We start from the raw sequence: 22727 nt of genomic DNA on the forward strand, positions 1-22727 counted from the left end.
TAATGAAATGACCAGAAAATCTAGAAATGGATTAACTCTGACTAGAGCATTCTTGGGGTATACTTATTAAACTACTTTTGTGGTTTAGATATATGCCAATACTACCTACTTTGACTCTCTTGGACATACTTTACTTTAAAAAAGAAAATACAATAGGCTAATAAACAAAAATAAAAATGTATTTTCTCTATAACAAGTAACTAATATTTTAATGTTTTTACAAAAACAATTCCTTTCAGGTACTCTGATTAACCTTTAAGTGACATAAAAAATTTTCAGTATTCTTTAATACAAGTATTTTGTACAATTTAAGATATAGCCATTGAGTTCAGCATTTTAAGGAAAAAAGTATTAAAAGAAAAACAGGAGAATGATAACTCACTGAGAACTTATGTACCTATTAAAGGTTATTTTATTTTGGATTCTTTTAAAAAAAATTAGGCCAAGAATTTTAGCTATCCTAATTATCATCCCAATCAAATAGGACATCTATGTGTGGATTCTAGATAACAGATAAAATAGTTTGAACTAATAAACATAAGACCCACTGATTGGACTGTTTTTTAAGAATCTGTTTTACTGGGTTTAAATAAGGAGTACCTGAATAAAGCTAACTATAATATATTGAGTTCCACTGATTAAAAGTGCAGTTTTAAAAACTCTGCTTTTGTGGTAAATTTCTAGACAAATTACAAATGCAAAGCATAAAATATTGTATATACTGTACCATTTGCAAGTACTTGTTGGAGAAGTGAAATGCTTGTCTTCAAACTGTCAAAATTCTGACCTTTCAAAATAATAGGTTTTTAAAGCAATGTTTTTGAAAACCAGTGTTTGCTTTTAAGCTCTAAAAATGTCAATTTCAATTAAAAAAAAATCCTTACAGATAAATCTTAAAGTTATTCCCTTCAGTCTTAATTATTTTTCACTTTCAACTATATATTCAACACAGAACCAGTTTCTAAATAAACATCTAACGAAGAACAATTTCTATGTAAAACAAAACTAGGCAATCTAATACTACTTGCAGAGAAAGTCTGAGTGTGATTTATCAAAATTCAGAATTAAATTTCTACAATAGTGGAAAACTTTCAGTCTCTTCTTAATATTCAAAACCAGCAACTGTCTGTGAGACTACAAAGTGAGGAGAGGATCAAACAGATTTAAGTACTGCCCGACTTCTTCTAAAGTGATGCACTCTTTTATCCTAGAAAAGAGAGAAAACAATCCTTTTTATTCCACTGAAAACTTCCTATTAGCACTATGACCTAAGAGAGTTGCAAATACTTAAAGCATTTATTCTGGGTTTAAAAATTGTACAAAATGAGAAAAAAGGTGATCCTTTTGGGAAGCATTCCTGAACTCTAGGATAACAAATATACCATAATGGCCAGAAAACTCAGAAATAGAGAACTCAGAGTCAATATCATTTTATGTGGATTTTTAATTAATGATTTGGCAGTGATATCTCAAAGACATCTGTGGAAAATTGATGTAATTTTAAAAAGCATTTTTTTACTATCTGAAATGTGTCTGGTAGAAAACATAGCTTGTGAATAGCACGCCATTTCAATCTGAAATCCCATGCTTTGGCACATTTAAAGGAACTAGTTCCTTCTTCTTAATGTGTGATTAAGATACATCATTTCTGTAGGAAATAAAAATTTAAAACATATGCAAAACTTTATTTTCACTGATGTTGCCTTGAGATGTGCAGACAGAAGGAAGTGAAGCCTTACAAAGAGGAATCGGGCTAAATAAACCAGTAATAATAAACAGTATTTTTCTGCTCTATACACAAGTTAAGTTTAACTGTGCCCTTTCCCTAAGGATTAAGTTCAGTTGTCATATAAAGAAGGATGACCTCTGGAAGTTTATCTGTCAACCTTACCCTATTTACCTTAAGGCCTAGAAAAGCAGTCACAAACTCAAGGTATCTTCAGGGGTTAAAAAGAAAACGTAAGATTATGAAGAGGCTGGAATTAAAACAACGAAGAGTGGAATTTACCAAGGAAACAGTGTATACCCTACCTCAATTACAACACTTAACCTATCAAAATAGGTCTGGGATGCCAGACAATTGCAGGCTGCCAATTTCTTACTCCCAGTACAGAGGGAGTAGAAAAATCTGAGAAAATCAAAGGGAGGCTTCTAATATCAGGTAGAAACTCAAGTTTAAAGATTCTACTTTCCACTTTGCATACAAATGATTTAAGTGCTACCTATTAGCTCTTCAGAATTTTAGGCAAGGTAAGCTGTCACACAATCCCAATTCTTTCCTTTCTAAGACATGCATACTAAATTGAAGCAGTAAGAGAACAAATGTAACTTCATATATTTTTACTCCCTGTTGTAAAGATGGTGAACTTAATCCTACTATGGCTAGCTCTATTGTTCTGCGTTATGGGAAGTCCTTGATATACCCTTTAAATAGGCTTTACACTTTATCCTATGTATATTCATAGATGGAAAAATGCTGTTTTCCTTCTGTTTTAAGACAAAGCAAGGGTAAAAAGTTACAGCTGCATAGGACAAAAATCTGGCAGTTCCTCAAAAAGCAAACATAGAGTCAACATATGACTACACAATTCCATTCCTAAGAATACACCTAAGAGAAATAAAAACTTATGTCCACACAAAAACCTGTAAACGAGTGTTCATAGAAGACTTATTCAAAAATGCCAAAAAGTGGAAATACCCAAATGTCCATTAACTGATGAATGGATTAACAAAATGTGGCATTTCTATAAATAAAAATAAATGAAGTACTGATACATGCTAGAACATGGATGAATCTTAAAACATTAAGTTAAGTCAAAGAAACCAGTCATAATAAATCACACACTGCATGATTCCATTTATACGAAATGTCCAGGATAGGCAGATCTACAGACAGAAAGTAGATGAGTGGTTGCCCAGGGCTGGAGAGGGGTTGGGAGAAAATGGGGAGTAACTACTAATTGGAAAAGGGTTTTTTGGGGGGGAGGTGATAAAAATGTTCTAAAATTGATTGTGGTGATGGTTGTAAAACTTTATGACAAATAAAAGTTATACACTTTAAATAGGTGAACTGTATGGTATATGAATTATATCTCAATAAAGCTGTTATTAAAAAAACACCGAAAACTTCCCTTTACTAAGAATATATTCTTCAACTGTTGGAGTAAACCAGTTAGTTCCTTTTCATATTCATCGACTCCGAATTAAAATGATACTAGAGACCTTTAATTCGGCCTCCTCAGTTTTTAAATTTGTAAAAACAGGAGGCTAATAAGATTTAAAGTGATTGTCCAAAGTGGTGGAACCAGGCTTAGAAACCAGGACTTTCTTAAATTCAAACACCATATTCATTTCCTTTTAGACAGCTCTTTTTACTCCTTTCACATTATCCTCTCTTCCCCAATTTTTCAGTTATGTCATGTGAGTGAGCCATTTTTCTTCCCTTTTGTCTAATATCCCATGTATTCTTAAGTTCTGCTTTCTATATCTAAAATTTTCTCTTTTATGTTTGGACAAGCCAGCATTTCCTTTCAATTCTCTTCTTTCATGCATCCTTTCAATTATAAGCCTCTGCTAAAGGTTTTTTCCCTAAGGACAAACTATACTATATAATGGTTTGAGCAGCATAAAATACACTGCCAGGCAAAACCCATGCACAGTAATTTACTGGGTTATAGTCAAATGCCAGCAATTAATCAAATGTTCTAAAGTAATCTCAAAACATATATGAAACAGAAAAAAATAATGTGTCAAGGCTGACAACTGTGGGGTTTTTTTTCTCCCCCTGAATACTATTCCTTGCATACCTTGAAGTAATCATCTTGGGTAACAAGAGAGTTTCTCAGTCTGTTTTCGGGATTAAATAGACAAGATACCACCGTCTGTATGCTTCGGTCCACAGATTTCTGAAACACAGAAGTTTTCACTTTCAACAAGCTTTTTTTCAAAGCTGAATGAACACATATGCTTATATCTAAAGAATGCTTATATAAAGCATAATTCTTACCACATATCACTTAGAATTTAAAGTTCCTGCCAAATTAAAGGAATATTTTAGAAACTTAGTGACAGTATACTGGTTAAAGAAAGCTGAATTTTATTAGAACTCAAAATTTTTTTAAGACTCTTTAATTTTTCTCATTTGGTAAGAAACAGTGAACTTCAATGTTTCAAGAAAAAATATCCAGGACAAAGCCTGATAATATAATTATAATATAAGCTATTTTAGTATTTTTTCTAAATTTTAATCATGTATCAAATCAAGGGATTTTTTTCACCCTATGGTTCAGTAGTTCTCAACATTTTTTTCCCATCGAGAAACACATGCATGAAGTTCACACACGCCAATGGGAATCTATCAGTTATGCATATCCCAGCTTATTACCTACTCTATGCTCCCATCCATTCAAGAAAACTGAGAATGCAAGAGTGAGAGAATTGTTATTACAGGAATCTGCTCTAATGATACAAAATAAACAATAATGTCTATTTCAGCATTTCAATTATTATTAATGACAATACTACTCTTGAGAACTGCTACCATATATAATGCTACAGAATATACCCTAAGTAATTGTGCATTATTTTTTAACTACATAAATACCTAAACTCTTAAAAGACAAGGTATATATAAGTCATCCTAATCCCTCTTTTGAAGAGTAGAATTCTTGAGGAAACCTACCCATTGCATTCTGCGCCAAATCAGATTAATACAATATTTATTATTAAAGTATCGTAAAAAAAGGCAACAATTAAAATGAAAGGGAGGAAAGTACTGCTGAGTTAGAAACCATACACACACACACACAAACACACACACACACACACATACATACACTAAAGTTTGAGAGTGTCTGAAATTTCATCAGCCTTTATATTGACTGCTGGATTATTAGTCAATTACTTAAGCACTATAATTTACAGCTTACATATTTAAATTTAGGTAGAGGAGATGCTTGTTTCTCAAGGGGCCAACATTAAAACTTGAAAAAAATATATAAAAATATAAATATTAATAAACAAAATTAGATGTTTGCCTTTTGTGGGCCATTTCCAGAGGATGGAGTAGCTTCATGAACTGAGCATTCAGTTGGTAAAACTTCAGTCCCTGGATCAACTTCATTACAGTGGTAGTTCACAGCTGTATAAGCCTACATTTAAAATAATAAAAGTGTAATTAAAGAAATACACAGATACAATTTCTACACAATCTATTCTTTAAAATAGTGAGCTGATATTCCAAGTTTAAACGTGGGTTGTGTTGAAATTCAATTACATTGTTTCAGAAACCGAAATCATTGAAATGCAATAAGGCAGACTTTTCTTTTGAAACTGTCTTCTAAGAGTCAACATAATCAGGATTAAAAGGGCTCTAAGAAAAGAATAAAAACCCATTAAAATCCAAAATATGGTATTGGAGTGTCTGGGATATTTAACTCTGATTACATCCTTCAAATATCCAGTACTGATGAAAGACAAACAGAATAATAGTTCAGTCATTTTAGAGGGAACACCCTCTTTTGTTTTATTCCTTTTCTTATTTAACAATATTAACAGCAATAATATTTCTCTGTTTCTCTTCAACAGATTTTCCTATGGCTAGCAGAATCAGAGGCAGATTCTAGGCCATTTCCATGCTAATTCTAAATCCGTATTAATACTACCTTTCTTGGATTATATATTCCATCAACAAGCAACTGAGCACCTACTGCATGTAGGACAGCCATTGCTTAAGCACACATGAACAACTTTAGAAACAAAAAGCACAGTTTCTCATATGTGGGTACATAATTGGGTTAAAAAATTAATAAGACATAAAATATAATGTAAAAAGGCATTTAGAAGTATTTCTAGGCATACATAGTATGGCAAAAAATCAAGAAATATGTATATTTTGGCTAATTCACTTTACCGGAGGTATAACATAGCTCCTTTGTTCCCCAGCAGGCCACTGGGGTGGCATCTTAGAAAAACAAAAAGGAAACAACAGTCAGTTAAATATTCTGGCATATTTTTTCAAAGATACAAGATAGACAATAATGTTCAGGTATTTGTCATGCTGGTTTCTTGAACTTAGTATTATAATAAAAGAAAAAAAAGGAAAGAAGTACTTTATGTCTAATATCTGAGGATCTTGCTATTGCTTTCATAGACGAACCCCAATTTTTCCTGAATTTTCTGGAATTGGCTTTCAGTAAAATTCAATGACAGTCAATCTACATGGGAAGAAATTTAGAGAACCATCTTGTAGCAACCAGCTAAAATAAACACTATCAAATGCAACTGGAATTTAGTGCTCTAATTGGGTCATTACTTTATTTCAACCTATTCTCCTAGGAAAAAATTATAAAGGTCTGATGTTTCAGCTGTTTGACAGCAAAGATGGAAGAAAACATGTTAAAATATAGGTGGGACACCAAATCTTAGAAAGCAGTTCTAGAGGTAAGCTCTTACTAAGTACATTCCTTTCAAAGTATCATTCCTTTATTACTAAAAAAAATAAAAGCCCTAATTCTAGACTAATTCTCATTTTTTTTCTTTTGTTTTAGGAACACTTCACTAATTTAAATAACAATCTGGGAAATTTATGTGAATTAATTAAAGGCCTCAATAATATTACAACATAAATCATTTTGTTTCCTCTAAAATTACCTGATAATTATATACAGGCAGCTGGTATCCGGTGATGACCTGCACTGGTGCACTTGGATAAGGAGGATATGCCTGAAAATAAAGTTTAAAGCAAGAATGGATTAACAAGGTAAATTTAAAAAAATAGAATAATATTATTTCCAATATATCAGTAATATGAAAATTAAGAAATCTTAGTAAGGTATCTCTCTAATTATTAAACAACAAAGGATTCTAATTAAGTGACTATGACTTCATGAAGAAAAAAAAATTCTGTCAAATGTTAGCCTTTTCGGCAGGGAATAGAGGAGAGTAATGATGAGAAAAGTGACTGATTTTGCCAGCCTAAGTTTATCTTATTTGTATATTTATCTGAACCCAGAAGTCCTTTCATGTGATAAAGCTCTATTAGAACAGATTCCCATGTTAATCCTACATTACTATGTGTACTATTTTTAAATTAAAAACACATTTAGACAGTGATGTATTTCACTGACAGTATTTTGGGATACTATGTAGTCCTCCTACAGACTCTATGGCTCTTTCTGTATATCACTTCTAAAAATTAAGGGCAGTAAATAATCCAAAACTGCGAAAGAGACAATACAATGTCTTGTATGTTTCAATAAATATTTGTTGATATGAAAATAGACAGGTAACAACATGTATGAAAATATCCAAAATTAGGTAATGGCTCACAGGAAACGTTAGAAACAAGTAGGGTTTTTCTTCTAGCCAGGTTCAGAGCAAGAAAAGTTAAGAAATGATATACCCTACACTTCAGGTAAATGGAAAATTTAAACAAATGAGAGAGACTGTGGAACTTTTCACTATTATTTTGTTTCTCTACTTTCCCACAAAGAAAGTGTCTTTTAAACTAAAGTAAAATAAAATAAATAAGACATAAAAGCTATTTATTATCAATAGGAGATAGTAAGCATGCCAGATCTCACTTTAAATATTAAAGTGACCAGGACCAGACAAATTGTATGCCAGAAACTCATAGATTTTACAAATACAGTTAAATCTATCAGAAACGTATCCTTTCTAGAAGTCATCAATCTTTATAAGGGAGCATCTGGAAATCTTTCCAAATGAGGAATAGTTGGAAGAACTGCTATGCTTGGAGACTTAAAAAAAACACACCGGAAGATGAGGAAAGCTACCTTTACGTACCGTAGAAGTTATTATATAGGGAAAAAAGAGACTTGCTCTATGTGATTACAGAGGTCAGTTGTAAATTAAAGGCTTACAAACTATAAAGAAGCACATTTAGCTTAGTAAAAGAACACTCAAAGAATGACAGGTTTCTAAGAAAAGCAATAGATTTCCCATCAAATATTACTACTTACTCAAGAAGTTTTGGATATAATTCCACAGTGGGTAAGAAGAGAGACTGACTTTCTTTTAAGGAGTCTTTCAGCTCTAAGATCTCCAATAAACTAAAAACAAGAATGTAGGCAATTCTTACCTGAACGTATTGAGTTACAGGATTCATCATGGTTGGAGGCTGCATGTAAGTTTCAGTATTTGGATTACTCCAAACACTCTGAAACTGTGGTGGAGGAGGAGGATTAAAAACCAAAGGACGTGGCTGCACATGATAAGCACCTTTTTAAATAATAAAAAGGAAACAAAGCCTATTTTTAGTTCTCTGAAAAGCTACACTATGTCAATGACAATCATTTTTCCCTTTACTCACATAAATTTTGTTTCCTGATTGCAGGGCCCAGTTTCAGTTTTTTACCATGGAAATTGATCTGTGACTGAAAATAAGTAACCAAATTAGAAACAATTTTCAAGTCTTTACTCTTAAGACTTGGGTAAGTATCCCAAGTCCTCTAAAATTCCTTACTCTCAGAGAAGATTATTGGTGAGAAAGACCAATCAAAATTTATCACCATGAAGCAACCTAACCTACCCTCTCTTACTCTACTCAAATTTCAAGATATGTCAAATGAAATTTGACCAAACTTTTTCACCCTGTCTCCAACCCTTCCCTGTCTCTGGTTCATGAAGTTAGGTGCCTACTCAAAAATAAACAGACTTTAACAGGCTGGATAAGATTAAACTTGGATTTCAAATAGGAAGTATATTTCTCTATATTTTATACAATACTGAGGATACTCAGGACTCAAACAATACTAAACATTACATCAACAAACTAAATAAGAGCTTTTTCCATAAGATTACTTACTTCTACTATCTTCTGCACATCCACGTCATTAAAAAATGAAACAAATCCATAGCTAGAAAGGCAGATAAATGAATCATAAAATCACTACCGTACAATACATGGTTTAGAACTTCTAGCGTTCCATGAAATAAAAGTAAACAGAAGTTATGATAAAGATTGAATAATACTGATATAAATATGAAAGCCTGACTCTCCCTAAATATTGGTGCCTTTTTTCTTACTCTTTGTCAGATTGTGCTAAGATTAAGGGAGTATGGGAACGTCATTATTGGAGAATTCATATTTAAGAACTTTATTATCTATGGTAAGATGGTTAAAATATAAGATACTATCAGACATGGGAAGAAAAAAATTCTTTGATAAAAATGATTAATACATTTATGTGAAACAAATGTGGATGAAATATATTTAAATATAAATGCTAGGAAAATGTTTGTATTTAAATAAAAGAGCTGGCAACAAACCATTACCCTCTACATGAAGGAATTTACAATCCAACAAGTTTAATTTATACAAGCATAAGAGTGCCAGTTCTAAAGTCTTTTCTCTAATACTCTACAGATGTTAAGGTTCAGATATTGTGGTTAATTTATACTGAATGTATGTTTTACTCACCCTTTGGAAACACCAGTTCGATCCGTGATTATCTTCACTTCTTTTACTGAACCATATCTAGCAAAAAAACTTCTAATTTCGGTTTCATCCATCTATGGAAAAGAATTTAACTTCAAGAATTAAAATTCAGCATTCAAAATTTCCAATTCTACTATAAATAAGGTTTGGTAAGATGGATGTATCTTCTCCAAGTATCTTCCCAAACTATCTGTAGCTCTTTGTCAAAGATATTTCTAGTTTTTATGGGTTAAACGTAAAATCAAATCCAAACTTACATGAAGTTCAAAAACCTTAGGTTTACAACAAGGACAAAATTCCATGCCTCACAATATATTTTAAAAATAATTGAAATGTGTATACAATACCCTAACATCAATTCCACCAACAAAAACGGTGTTTGGCATGATTTTGCCTTCTGGTAAAACATATCCTTGGCTGGTTGTAGCTGATGAGGACTGAGTGCTGGCTTCTCTGGAGATGGCTGAGTTTGGAGTCTCAGGATTTGCAGAGGACTGTAATTTGGAAAACAGACAACATAACTAGATATATAGGCAAAAACCATACACAGAGTGAAATATAATTCTTGTAACAAGTACAAAATATTTATATATGAATTACTTTCATAGTAATTAGTCATCAATACAACTTAGTTCAGGTTCAGGATATAAAGCAATCAGAGTAAATCAGAGTGAAATTTTAACAAAAGGGTGTAATACTTTCTTAAACCCAGTGTTGCTCATTGCCGTCTCTTATACAATGCTAATAGAAGACTGACTTTATATTGAGTTGGTGAAAAGACTTGGTAAACTGGCAAAAAAAAAAAAAAAAAAAAAATTAGAAAGCTCAGATTTGTAAACACTGAAGTTGTTAAAATCATCCTGTTCTATGCCAGTGAACAAATTTTCCATTTACTAAGAACTATAATAAAAAGCATGGTAAATCTTTAAGAAAAAAAGACAACCAAAGTAAACAAACAAAACAAACAAAAAGCTGCACCAAAATTTTAAATCAATTTATTCTGCCTCATCCTTCTATTCACCAGAATTAGCATGGATTTTATAACCCCCTCTTAGTATGCCTGCTTTACCTTGGAAATAGATCACTAAAACATTATTTGCTCATGTATTACAGTATCTGCTAAAAAAGGGCTTAAAATCTTTCCTAATACTAGGTTATTCAAAGCATCTTCTGAAATAACAACCTGCATACCACCAAATCAGTCCCACAGATAATCTTGATTTTTACAGTGAGTTGATATAAATGATCACATCTTTATTTTCAGATAAAGAAACACACATAAAACTCATTATTATTTTACTGGATTCTGGCCAAAAAATTCTGTCTGTAATCTACCACAGCAGACTCTAAGGTTAATGTAAACTTTTTGAAACCAACTTATTATATATATATATATATATATATATATATATATATATGTTGTAGAGGCAGTATAATAGCATACTGATACAAAACTGATTTAATAAGGAGATCTAGGTTCATGTCCTTTGCTATGTTATAAGCCACTTACCTGCCAACTGTGTATCTTGAGGAAAATTGTTTTGAGAATGAAATGAGATAACATCTGTGAATTCATTTAGTAAAATAAGAAGTGCTATGACAATATAAGTTAGTGTCCTGTTATTTGAATTTATTTTCAACAGGTGTTTTAAAAAAAGTTTCTTTCCTGGTTCTACTATTTACTGGCTTACTTTGTGGATGCTTTATTAATTAACAACTAATTTAAGTTAGAATTTCAAGAAAATATTTTATTTGAAATTTATTTATGAAGTCCCTATTAATTACAGGAGGTAAAAAAAAAAGGCTGTAAGGGAGATAAAGCGATTACCCACACCTTAGCTTATGGAGGGAAACAAAAATAAGGACAGAAGAAACTAACTGATATGTATTTTTAAAAAAGGTAAGCACTGCAGATTTTAAAGAAATTAATAGCAACAATAAGAAAAAAGGTAGAGTTCCCGTTTCATTAACTAAATACTAGAAGTTACTGATAAATTTAAGATTTTATAGAATACTTCTATATAATTACAGGTGAAATCAAAGTTGTCAAATCACCAAATTTGAGTTTTTTGCTTTTCTCTATTCATTTGTGTTATTACTTGCTATTGTGTTTATATCTGAATACTTCCTAATTTCTTCCTTTAATAGAGTACAGTGATAGTTTATGACAACGAACTGGGAGAGAGTAAAAAAAAATTATTTCTAAAGTTTTTCCTTTTTTAAAATGTCCTATAATTTTAATCTTCTTTCTAAATGAAAATGTAATACATAAGCCACATATCTTGAACTATGGAAAAATGTGACTGGATTTTCCTTCCTTATGGACAATTTCTCAATCCCTTCTCAATTACTTCATTCAAAAATCCAAAGCACAAATAAAACAAAAAAGTAGTTCTGAAATTCTTATAGATTTTCCTACTTCTCAATTTACCCTTTCATTTGGGGATACTCTTTGGATACCCTTTTATTTGATAAATAAGCTATAGTAGTATCTGTCTGCACATCATAGTAGATGAATGTACTTTAAGAGTGTAACACCTGACTTGCAAACTGTGCCAAATTATAAAGGGTTACAACAGTGCAGTGGTTCTCAAGTAGGGGGGTGATTTTGTTCCCCAAAGCCTTTGGCAATATCTGGAGTGATTTTTGGTTATCACAACTGGAAAGTATTACTGGCATCTGGTGGGTAAGGGCTGGGAATACTATTAAACATCCTATAATACACAGGACAGCCCACCATAACAAAGAATTATCTGGCCCCCAATTCCAATTGGGTTGAAATTGAGAAACCCAGTGATTGTGCTGCCAGAATTGAAGAGGAAGATCATTCTTTGGAAAGAATAGTTTCCAAAATAGAACTGGATCTTCATTGTTCAGGGAAGTAAGGCTTTTCAGGACTTCAGTTTCTTTGCTTAAAAAATGAATGTAGGAAGAGATGTATGATGTCCCTTTTAATTCTCATATTCCATTTACAAAAGTAAAACAGATACTTTAAACAACTAAACAGTAATCTGGGAAAGAAAAAAAAAGTTGTTAGGTATTACAGGAAATCTGGTTTGGGCTTGAGTTTTACAAATTGGCTACCTTCCTAATCGGGATATTAAATATAAAATTCTTCAAATCACTTCACCAGTGTCCTAAGATCTTCAATTAAGGAAGACACCATCATGTCTTAAGTCATCTGCCAGCAGATGGCACTCAAAGCTAACAAAGTAAGCAACCTATTCCATTTTTAACATGACCAAAAAATAAGAGACATAGAAGTACATATACAGCATATAAAAATTCCTATTATGTGTGTATTTATATATAATTATAATTTAAATGCAATCCACCCACAACCAAGCGGACAACCTTTGGTTACCTTTAAACTACAGCCAAAAATACTCTATAAATGAATGCTTAGGCTATTGCAAAAAGTTTGATGTTAAAGAAGATATTCATCCTAATCATCAATGACATCCTGTAACTAAATGTAAGAAGTGATTATTTTTCTCACTGATACTTTCAAGTGCATTTGTAGGTTCTGAAATGAGAAATGCTGGGATATAAAATAGGAGTGAGATTGGAAGCCATCATATACATAATTCTCATTACTACTATTTACAGTAATATATCTTCTATTGTATTTGGATAACAAAGCGACAAGATTAACTGAAACTGAAAAAATTGTTACTAAAAGCACAGTTCCTGGTATGTCAGCTCCTCTGACATACATTACTTCTTTTAATTACGATGTCTACATGTAAGCAAACTGAGATTATGTATATTGATCAAGAAAAATGCCTATAATTTGTTGTCATCAAAGTTACAACCACAGCAGGAGAAAGGAGGTAATAAAGATAAAAATTAAAATTAAGGAAATAGGAAAATAAAAATCAGAATAAAAACTACAAGTAAATCCAAGAGTTGGTTCTGGGAATGGGAGTAAGAGGATACTAAACAGTAAACAAACAATGCTGGCAAAGCTAAGCAAGAAAGCAAAATATACAGCATTAGTCATGAAAACGGGGATTTGATCACAGATTACAGGAGAATGCTATATATAAATTCCATGGGAATAAATCTGGGAATCTTGATGAAGTCGCTCACTTTCCAGAGAAATGTAAATTTTCAAAACAATCTTAAGAGAAAGACTATTTGACTAGATCAATCAGTAACTATGGCAGAAAACTGCTCAAAAGATGCCTGGCTCAATTTCACTGGGAGTTTTTCAAACTTCAAAGAAACATAAATTTGAGTGTGTGAGAGTGAGTGAGAAAGTGACACACACATACTGCAAGACAATGAAGCACCTACAGATAGAGAGTAGAGGAGGAACAAAATTCACTTTTCTTAAAAAAGAAATAAAACCTCTCAGAGCAAAGAGAAAAAAAGAATATTTCCCAAAGCATTTTACAAAGCTAACACCATTTAAATAACAAAATCTGATTAAGATGGTCCACCTCTGCCCCCAGCACCTCCCAAAATAGATGCAAAATTCTAGCAATACATTTAAAAAAATACCACAATTAAGTACAGTTTTTCCTGGAAAGGCACACATAGTTCATTCTTAGGAAATCTGTTACTGCAATTAGTCACTGAAAAAGCATTTGATAAAATACAGTATTCCTTTTTTAATTTTTAAGAAATCCAAGTAAAACAGAAATAAAACGTTATTTCTGTTTTTCTAATTCTAAGCCATCATCAGATTTAAATTTCGTGATACACTGGAGTCATTCCCACTGAAATTAGGAATAAGATGAGGGTACCTCCTTTTCACCACTATAACTTGTTCCACTATATAAGTCAAAGAGTCAATATTAATATAAATAAGAGTTCTTATAAATTGGTAAGACAAAAGAAAATATCAAAATAGAAAAGTGGACTACAAATTCATAAAAAAGAAATTTAAAAAGCTAATGACCTCAAACACATACTTATATGCCAATGTTCACTCACAACAGCCAAACGGAAAGCAACCTGTGTCCATCAGTAGATGAAAGGATAAACAAAGTATGATATATACATACAATGGAATATTACACAGCCATAAAAGGAATGAAGTTCTGATACATGCAACAATATGGATGAACCTTAAAAACATGCTAAGTAAAATAAGCCAAATACAAAAGGACAAATATTGTATGATTCCACTTGTATGAGCTATCTAGAATAGGTAAATTCATAAAGGCAGAAGGTAGAAGAAAGGTTACCAGGGGCTAGAGTAGGGGGAAAGGGGGAGTTACTGCTGAATGAGTACAGAATTTCTGTTTGGGATGATAAGAAAGTCCTGGAAATAGTGAATTGTGAATGTACTTGATGTCACTGAATTGTATACTTAAAAATGGTAAGTTTTAAATTTTGTATATTTTACCACAGTTTTTAAAAACTTATAATAAAACAGGTATAGGACAAAAAGGGGTGGGGGGGGTAATGACTACATGATAAACTTCCACTTCACTATGATTTAAAAGGGGTGAAAAAAGCACATCAACACAGTGAACCATCACTTTCCAGCTATTAGACAGACAACTTAATTATAATACCTGTCATTGGAAAAAGTTATGGAGAAGAGCTCATTTTACATGCTACTGGTGAGAATGTAAGTGGTACATATTTTACTAAGAGTAGCTTGGAAAAAGATACTATAATTTGAAATGGTCATAAAACATGACAGCCCTTTCACCCAGCAACTCCACTCCTGACAATTTATCTTAAGGAATTAATAGAACTAGCATGCCAACATATTTGAACAAGGATATTCATTATAATATTGTTATAGTATTGAAAAATTATTCATCAGAAGAGAATTTGGTAAAACAGTGGTAAAATCTTATAATCTAATATTACATATTTGAAATTATTTTAAATGTATCTTTAGAATAATGCCGACTATATTGTTAAATGAAGAAGCAGTTTGTAAAATAGTGTTAAATAGCATGGTTCAACTTTTGTAAAATAAAATTTAACTACCTATAAGTAACATATGCATTAAAAAAAATCTGGAGGGGCATACATCAATACTTTCAATGGTTTTAGATGCTAGGATTCAGATAGGTTTCTCTTTTCTCATATTAATTATTTTCAAATGAGTAAACACACCACTTTTATGGCCAGAAAAATTAATAAAGTTATTAGCATTTCCTCTCTTTACCTCTAAAAAAAAGAGGAAAAAGTTGTCAATGACTACTTTTTATAACTCATAATGATTAGTAAGTAGTAATTACATGAATAATCACATGACAACTTTTACAAATAACTATTTCCATAATTACAAATGCTTATTATAGCATCTACAAGTATTGTTTATAAAGTCCCCCCTTTACCTCTAAAAATGGGGAAAAACATAATTGTATATAAAATATTCATTGCTTAGAATACTTTTTTAGACTTAATGGTTGATCAAAAGGGTTCAGAGTTAACACTTTATTTTCCTCTAGATAAACTAGGACTTAAAATTTTTTTTTACATACAACTATGCTCTTTTGGTGTCGGTTTATGAGTTTTCATAAATGCATTGAGTTGGTTAACCACCACAAGATAAAACTCTGTGAGCCCTTCTGAACCCTCTGAACCCTTCCGCAATTATTTACATAATAACAAATGTGATCTTTCTGAGATTAAGTTTCAAAATTACTCAAATGAATCCGTTTGCATATATTTTAACCTCTCGGTCTAAGAGGTGTTTTTGTTTTTTGTTTTTTTTAGCTGTAAGGAAAGGAGGTCCTTCAGGACCAAGGGCAACAGCTCAATCTAACGTCGTCGTGCCAAAATTATGGCGTCAGGTTAGGTTTTGCGCCCGATTTCGCCCCACGAGGATGCCACCTTCAATAATGTACTTCACTCCTGTTCCTCCCTCAGCTCGCGGACGGCACTTTCAAGACACCTTTGTTGGAGGGTCCTCCCGCCACCTACCTACTTGAACAGACACCCAAAGGTCCCTAACCAAACCCACCGATCCCACCCTCACAAGGATGCGATGAGCACCACTCTCCGCAGAGACTCCGACCCTCACAGTCGAAGTAAGTGAGCTCCTCGGAAGGATCGCACCAGGAGGCGGCGTTCGGGCGACTGCAGGCCCAACGCCATCCCGCGGAGGTCGCGGCCGCCTTGTCTCCACGCGGGCAAGCGCGGGAAGGGAGGGCTTGTGCGCTGGCTGGGGGAGGGTAGTGAGGGAAGAGAAGACGGGGTACCCACACCCCAAATCCTGGCCAGGCGGAGAATACAGGCGGATGGCCCCATCCTAGTGGGACCCAAGGTGTGAGGTGGACACAGCATGGAGGCCACGGGTCTCGCACATGGCTCCAGGAAGGAAGAGCGCACGGGGTCCCCAGCACCGCACCCCATTCCACGACACCCCCAGGCATCTTGCTGCCACTCACTTGCCCCCCTGCGCCTTTTAGGCCGCACCCCAAAGCTGCGCGCTGGATGGCTGCCTCACTCCCATTATGTAGGCCACAGCCTGCGGTTGACTCAGGCGGGTGCCCCATAGCGGGAAAGCCCGGGTCACCCCGCTTTCAGCCTCTCAACCCACACTGCACCTAAAAAGCCGAATTCCGGCAGCCCTGGGGGACCCTACTGGGCTTGAGCCCCTCAGAACTCCCCATTTCAACTCACCATGATGGCGGCAGCCAGCAGTTCTCGCCGATGGGGCTCGAGGAGCAGAGGCTGTGCTTCTGGCACCACTCTTGAGGGTGATGCAGGTCCGCTCACGCCTGTGGCCCGGCTTCGAATAGGCAAAGGAATAAAAGTCAGATGTGTAAAGGGAATCAGAGGCGAGCGGTGAGGCCGAGGAGCCCTAAAAGATGGGTGTTGAGGCTGAGGGGCGGCAGGAGGACTGAGGCGTGGCCCGCCGGGCTCCGGGAGGTGGCTCCTGCGCCGGGTACTGGGGCTCGTCGTTCGTCTCAGCCAATGGGTGACAGCTCCCCGCCCCTACGCGGGGGGGCCTGGGGGGAACGACGGCGCCCTGGTAGGGGGTGTTCAGGGGGTGTGCGTGGGCCAGCCCTGCGTATTGAGGGCGCCGCCGGCCTGAGACTCATAAGACACGCAGAGACACACACAGACGCACACACGTTTCCTCAAAAATGCCTTCGAAGCACATGTCAAATAACTGTGCATACTTAAATATATATTAAAAGTAAACAATTTTTTTAATGTATCTAGGTTCTAATTTCAAAATGGCCTCTTGAAGGCGCAGGATTAACCTGACCATGGTTAGCTCTATCGCCTGCCCCTAAATCCATTCACATATCTACAGAAATAGAAAATAGGAGCAAGTCTATGGAAAATGAGGAGGGAGACATCAAAAGGCCAAAAACTTTGACGCCTCTCTGTCTAGTTTGAGGTAGATGGGGTTGGATTACAGGAAATGCCAGCTAGGGCTAACAACTTTGGTACTCAGGATGTTCCATTCATTCTTTCAAGAAAATTTGAGTGCTATGATTGCCAGGTGCAAAAGATAAAGGAGTGAACAAAATAGGCAAACATTTTTTTCCTCAGAGAGTTTAAATTGTAATGGGGGAGTTTATCTTCTAGGCCATACAAGAAGAAACTAGGCCTCCCTAGAGAATTCTAGAACATTCTCAAGGTCAGAAAATAGGGCCTAGAGCAAGGGTGAACTGTGAGGCAGTTGGTGGAGCAAATCATGTGACTTTGGGAATCAGTCCAGCACCCTGTACCCACAGGAGCAACTAGTTAGAACTTTTATTCTTAAACTTCACTTTTGTGCTGATGAAAAGCTTATGTTACTTTCTGAATTGGCAAGATGGTGGACTTTCACCAGAAAACTCCCCCACTACCAACACTTGGCAAAGCTGGGTAAAAGGATAACAAGCCTTATTTTTAATATGTGGCTACATCCCCATAAATGAAGGGAAATCCTAAGGTGCCAAAAATAAACTGAAAGCTAGTACAATGACTTGTTGAATAGACTTCTCTCTGGCTGGGTTGTGCAGTTACCAACCATACTGGTTTGTCCAGGACTTCCTGGTTTGGCACTGAACAGCCTCATGCCTGGCTTGTTTGGTCATTCATTCCAGCCATGGACAACATGTTATTGGGTCTGTGTAAAATGAAGCCAGGGTGTACAGGGAGAAGAGAAAGGGCATGGAGTAGTTCAGGGCAGGAGCTGGAACTGAGTATATTGCAAAAAAGCCATTGTCCCTGACAGGCATAATCCTCAGTAAAAGTAGGGAAAAAATATTAGGGAAAATGAAAAACACCCAGTGGACAAGCAAAGGAGGAAGCTTTTGTATGTCTGATCCCCAGATGAAACAGAAACTAATTCTGATGAAATTTGGAAACCCTAGACCTGCATTTCACAGGAGTTTGGAGTATAAATTTATACCCCTTGTGGATTGTTGGAATCCCAAAGCCAAGAAATTGACTAAAAAACAAACAAAAAGATCCCAGACTTGGTGCATTGGTAATGCCCGGCAGAAGCAAACATAAAACAAACCAGGAGGGATGATTTCCCAAGGTGGGATGAAAGGGATTCTTATAAGAAAAGGATCCTTTAAAAATGAGCTCAAAAAAGGCAAAAAAAAAAAAGAGCTCACAATAAAAAATTATAAAACACTATTTAAAATGTTACTGGCAGACAACAGGATTAAAATGTCAAAAACTTACAATAATGAAGCAACAGGAGGAAAGAAGCTTCCTTTGTAATTGTGTGTGTTTCCTTTTTCTCACACCATTTTTTATCTCAACTCTATTAAAGAATACACTTCACAAATATTTTTAAGGGACTATTCTAAGCTATTTTAACATGGAAACTTAACAGTCTAAAGCTAATAAATGTTTACTCCCCTCTTGAACTATTAAAAAATTTTAGGATGTTTTGACTCGACACACGTCTCCCAATTTAAAGCTATTATTAAGCACTACTTTAGTTCTATCCTATTTTCCTCCTGTAAATCATACTTTTCTTTTTTTAGATTCAGCTACATATATAACAACATCCTTGCTTGCCATCATTTCTTTGCATATGTCAGAACTCCTGGATCATTTTCCTTATGCCTGAAGTAGATTCTTTAGAATTTCCTTTAGTGGGAGTGTGATATAACTCTCACGCATCCCCCCCCCCCCCGATTTTTTTCTCCCCCTTCTTTCAAGATAATTATACTGGATATATAATTATAGGTGTACGGTCCCCCACCCTCCACCCCATCCCCGGAATATTGAACGTATTATTCTGTTGTCTTCTGGTGTCTATTGCTACTAAGAAATTTGCTGTCAATCTAATTGCTGGTTAAGAATTATTTTTTCCTTGGGTGTTCTGAAGTTTCACAATGATATGACTGGGTATGGAGTTTTAGAAAGTTCTCCTGCTTAAGAGTTTTTGGGTTCTCTGGATTTGTGGACTAGTGTCTTTCAATAATTCAAAAAAATTTCTCATCCATTGCCTTGTGAAATATTAGCTGGTGAAGGGATTTAACATGTTTTTCATATTTCATAATTCCTAGAGTTATATTTCTTTAGATCATGAATTTTTCAAAGGTTGGTGGTGTTTTCTTTGAAACCTTAAGAAATCCTCACATGATGGAGAGAGAAAGAATAATTATTTAAAATCAAAATTGACTATTTCAGTGGGTTAAGATTGATGGCATAATTCATATAAGTTCAGAAATAAGTATTTTACTTCCTTATTCTCCAGAGTCTATGGAAAGGGAGAATTAAAAAGGCTGATATTTTTAAACTCCTCTGCCAATTTTTCTGTTATTCGGAAAGCTAGGACTTGGGATAAAAGACCTGTGATTGGTAAAGGCATTCTTGAACTTCATTCATTTGTAAACCATTTTCATGATTTTTGTGGTATCTGCCCTGAATACCATTATTTACTAATTTCTAAAAAATTGACTCAATGTTGTCCTAAGCAATAATATTTATGCAATCAGAGTTGCTGTGTTGGTTACATTTTTTTTTAGCAATGAACATTAAAATAAATAGGTAACTATTAAAATTTAGAACATTGTCCATGTATCACTTAAAATCAACGCCCACTCTCCCAGGGCTACAGGTAGCATACTTTTGGGAAACACTAGGTTAGCAGAACTCTTTATCTAGCCTTTGGATATGCAAAGTAAGCCCAGAGGGAGTAGGAGGTAGAGTACCAAACTATTTTGCATGATAATATGTAAGTACTTGAATTTCAAGGGGAAACCAAGCAGAGCTGGAAAATTGGAAAGCTGAGAATTTGGAAGTTAAGAAATAACTTTGCAAAGTCACAAGCAGTTGGAGCCTACAGTGAAAAGTGCTATCAAGTAGATTAGACAGTTGGGGAGGTTTTAAAAACACAGATGCCCAGGCCTTATCCCAAACTAATTAAATAAATCATCCATGGGAAGACTCAGGCATTTGTATTTTTTGTTTTTTTTTTTAATGTTTCTCAAGTTACTCCAATATGCAGCCAAGTTTGAAAATAAGTGCTATAAAGCTTCCAACTTTGGTAGCTCTATTTTTTCTGAAAATCAGTAGCTACAGATCTATCACACTGCTATTCAAAGTGTGGCCTTCAGATCAGCAGCTTCATATTACCTGGAAGCTTACCCCAGCCCTACTGAATCAGAATCTGCATTTTAACAAGATCTCCAAGTGGCTCATATGCACATCAAAGTTCAAGAAGCACTGCCATAGAGAACATTGTCAAAACAACTTGCCTACCTGGGTATGGGAATCCCTCACCTTTTAAGGAAAGAGACTGCTTTCCCAGCCTCTCTTGCAGCTAGAGCCTGGCCATGGCACCTATCCAGCAGCAACACGATGCATCCACCCTATATTTTGAATAGGGAGATTAATGGTACCATAAAGCAGGGACTGCAGAGAATACATTCTGGGAAGGTGGCAACATCAGTGGCAGCCGTGGCATCAGGTAGAGCAGCAGTGTCCATTGCTGGTATTGTCAGTTGTCTAAGCTGTGATGTAATTCAATGTCCAGTGGTGGCAGCTGAGACTTCTTCACTGGGCCAGTTCTCCAGGGTGATTTTGCATGTTGTTCCTGGTGACATAGTCTTATAACCTGGTACTTCAGTCCTTTTGGAGATTCTATGAGCTAGCTACCCAATAAATTCCTTTCCTGCTTAAATCAGTCAGAATTTCTGTGGCTATGGCTTGAAACAAAGACCTTTGACTGAAAAAGATGAGTGAGGTTAACCAAAGTACTTTTAGAAGAGGGTTAACAGATAACAGTTTTATGGTTCTTTGTTCTTTGATTATATAACATAATGCCTGTTGTTTGCTTCCAGCCTTCAGTAAGGTGCCACTACATACACAAAAGCCTTATGCCAATGATGTTTTGTGTGAGAAAATCTGTCACATTATGTATGGACAGTGACTTGCATGCTAGGCAGCAAGACGATTCACAGATAAAATAATTCAGCAGGAACAGAAGCTTGAAGCCAGAAGTGACCTGGTAAAGCTTAAATCATATTCTTAGAATTCTCAGAGAGATAGGAAGAGGCATATGTGTGATTTCCACTGCATGCAGGCAGGGATTTGAGTCAATTCCACTTAAATCTCAAGTAATGGTGCCTTAGCTACTTTCAGACCTGAATTCATGAGGCCCAAATGTAGGAACACACATCTTGTGCTCACTTCTGTGTACTTGCAAAGATGTCTGTCCACTAAGCAATGTTTCTTAAGCCCTGCTTGTTCACCTTTAACTCTAGTACCAGCGTAGTATCTTATTCATTCAACATTTAATATCCTAAGAAGTTGTCTGAATTGGAGGTTGGTCTGAACCATGCTGAACTAATTTTCATAATGCTTTTGTAAAACCTGCCTAAACATTTACTCTGAAAGGAAATTGACTTATTAGAAGTAATAATAATGATAATAAACATTGATCTGGTGCTTATTATGTGCCAGGCACTATTCTAACTATTTTCATTGCATCAAAATGAAGCAAAAATCCCAAATCCACACCCAAGCCAAACCACACCAGTGAATGGCTCCCACACTTTGAGCCAGTGAGGAGGCTACCCATTTAACAAAAAAGGAAAAATTCCAATATTGCCTTCTGAATTTTATCTGTCAGAGTACCTCATACTCCTTTTCCCAAGTGTTGGGATCAAATTTAAAGTGTTTGACAACCTATTCTCTAGTGTTGGTCCACACTGCTTGGCTCCCTACTCACACAATACTCTTTCCAATTGTTTTGAAACAGCTTTTTCTGAGTCGAGAGGCATCACAAAATATAAATCACATTTGGAAGGAGCAGGGGGAAATAGCTGATAGAACTCATTCTTCTTTCCTTACCTCTAGTCTCTCTTACCATTCCTATAGTTTT

At 35.0% G+C, this 22727-nt stretch overlaps 1 protein-coding gene across 1 annotated transcript; it reads right to left on the reverse strand.

The window, feature by feature from the left end:
- Positions 1 to 1153: 1153 nt before the first annotated feature.
- On the reverse strand, positions 1154 to 16932 carry DAZL (deleted in azoospermia like). Its single transcript, XM_037825324.1, has 12 exons — positions 16825 to 16932; positions 16398 to 16685; positions 9808 to 9954; positions 9443 to 9534; positions 8828 to 8879; positions 8333 to 8396; positions 8102 to 8241; positions 6652 to 6723; positions 5912 to 5962; positions 5037 to 5150; positions 3807 to 3905; positions 1154 to 1207 (listed from the first exon to the last, which is right to left on the reverse strand). The coding sequence occupies exons 1-12, from the start codon at positions 16930 to 16932 to the stop codon at positions 1154 to 1156; spliced, it is 1281 nt and encodes a 426-aa protein (XP_037681252.1).
- Between the last annotated feature and the right edge of the window lie 5795 nt (positions 16933 to 22727).

The sequence above is a fragment of the Choloepus didactylus genome, chromosome 1 (assembly GCF_015220235.1).
Source record: "Choloepus didactylus isolate mChoDid1 chromosome 1, mChoDid1.pri, whole genome shotgun sequence".
In the NCBI taxonomy this organism is placed as follows: domain Eukaryota; kingdom Metazoa; phylum Chordata; class Mammalia; order Pilosa; family Megalonychidae; genus Choloepus; species Choloepus didactylus.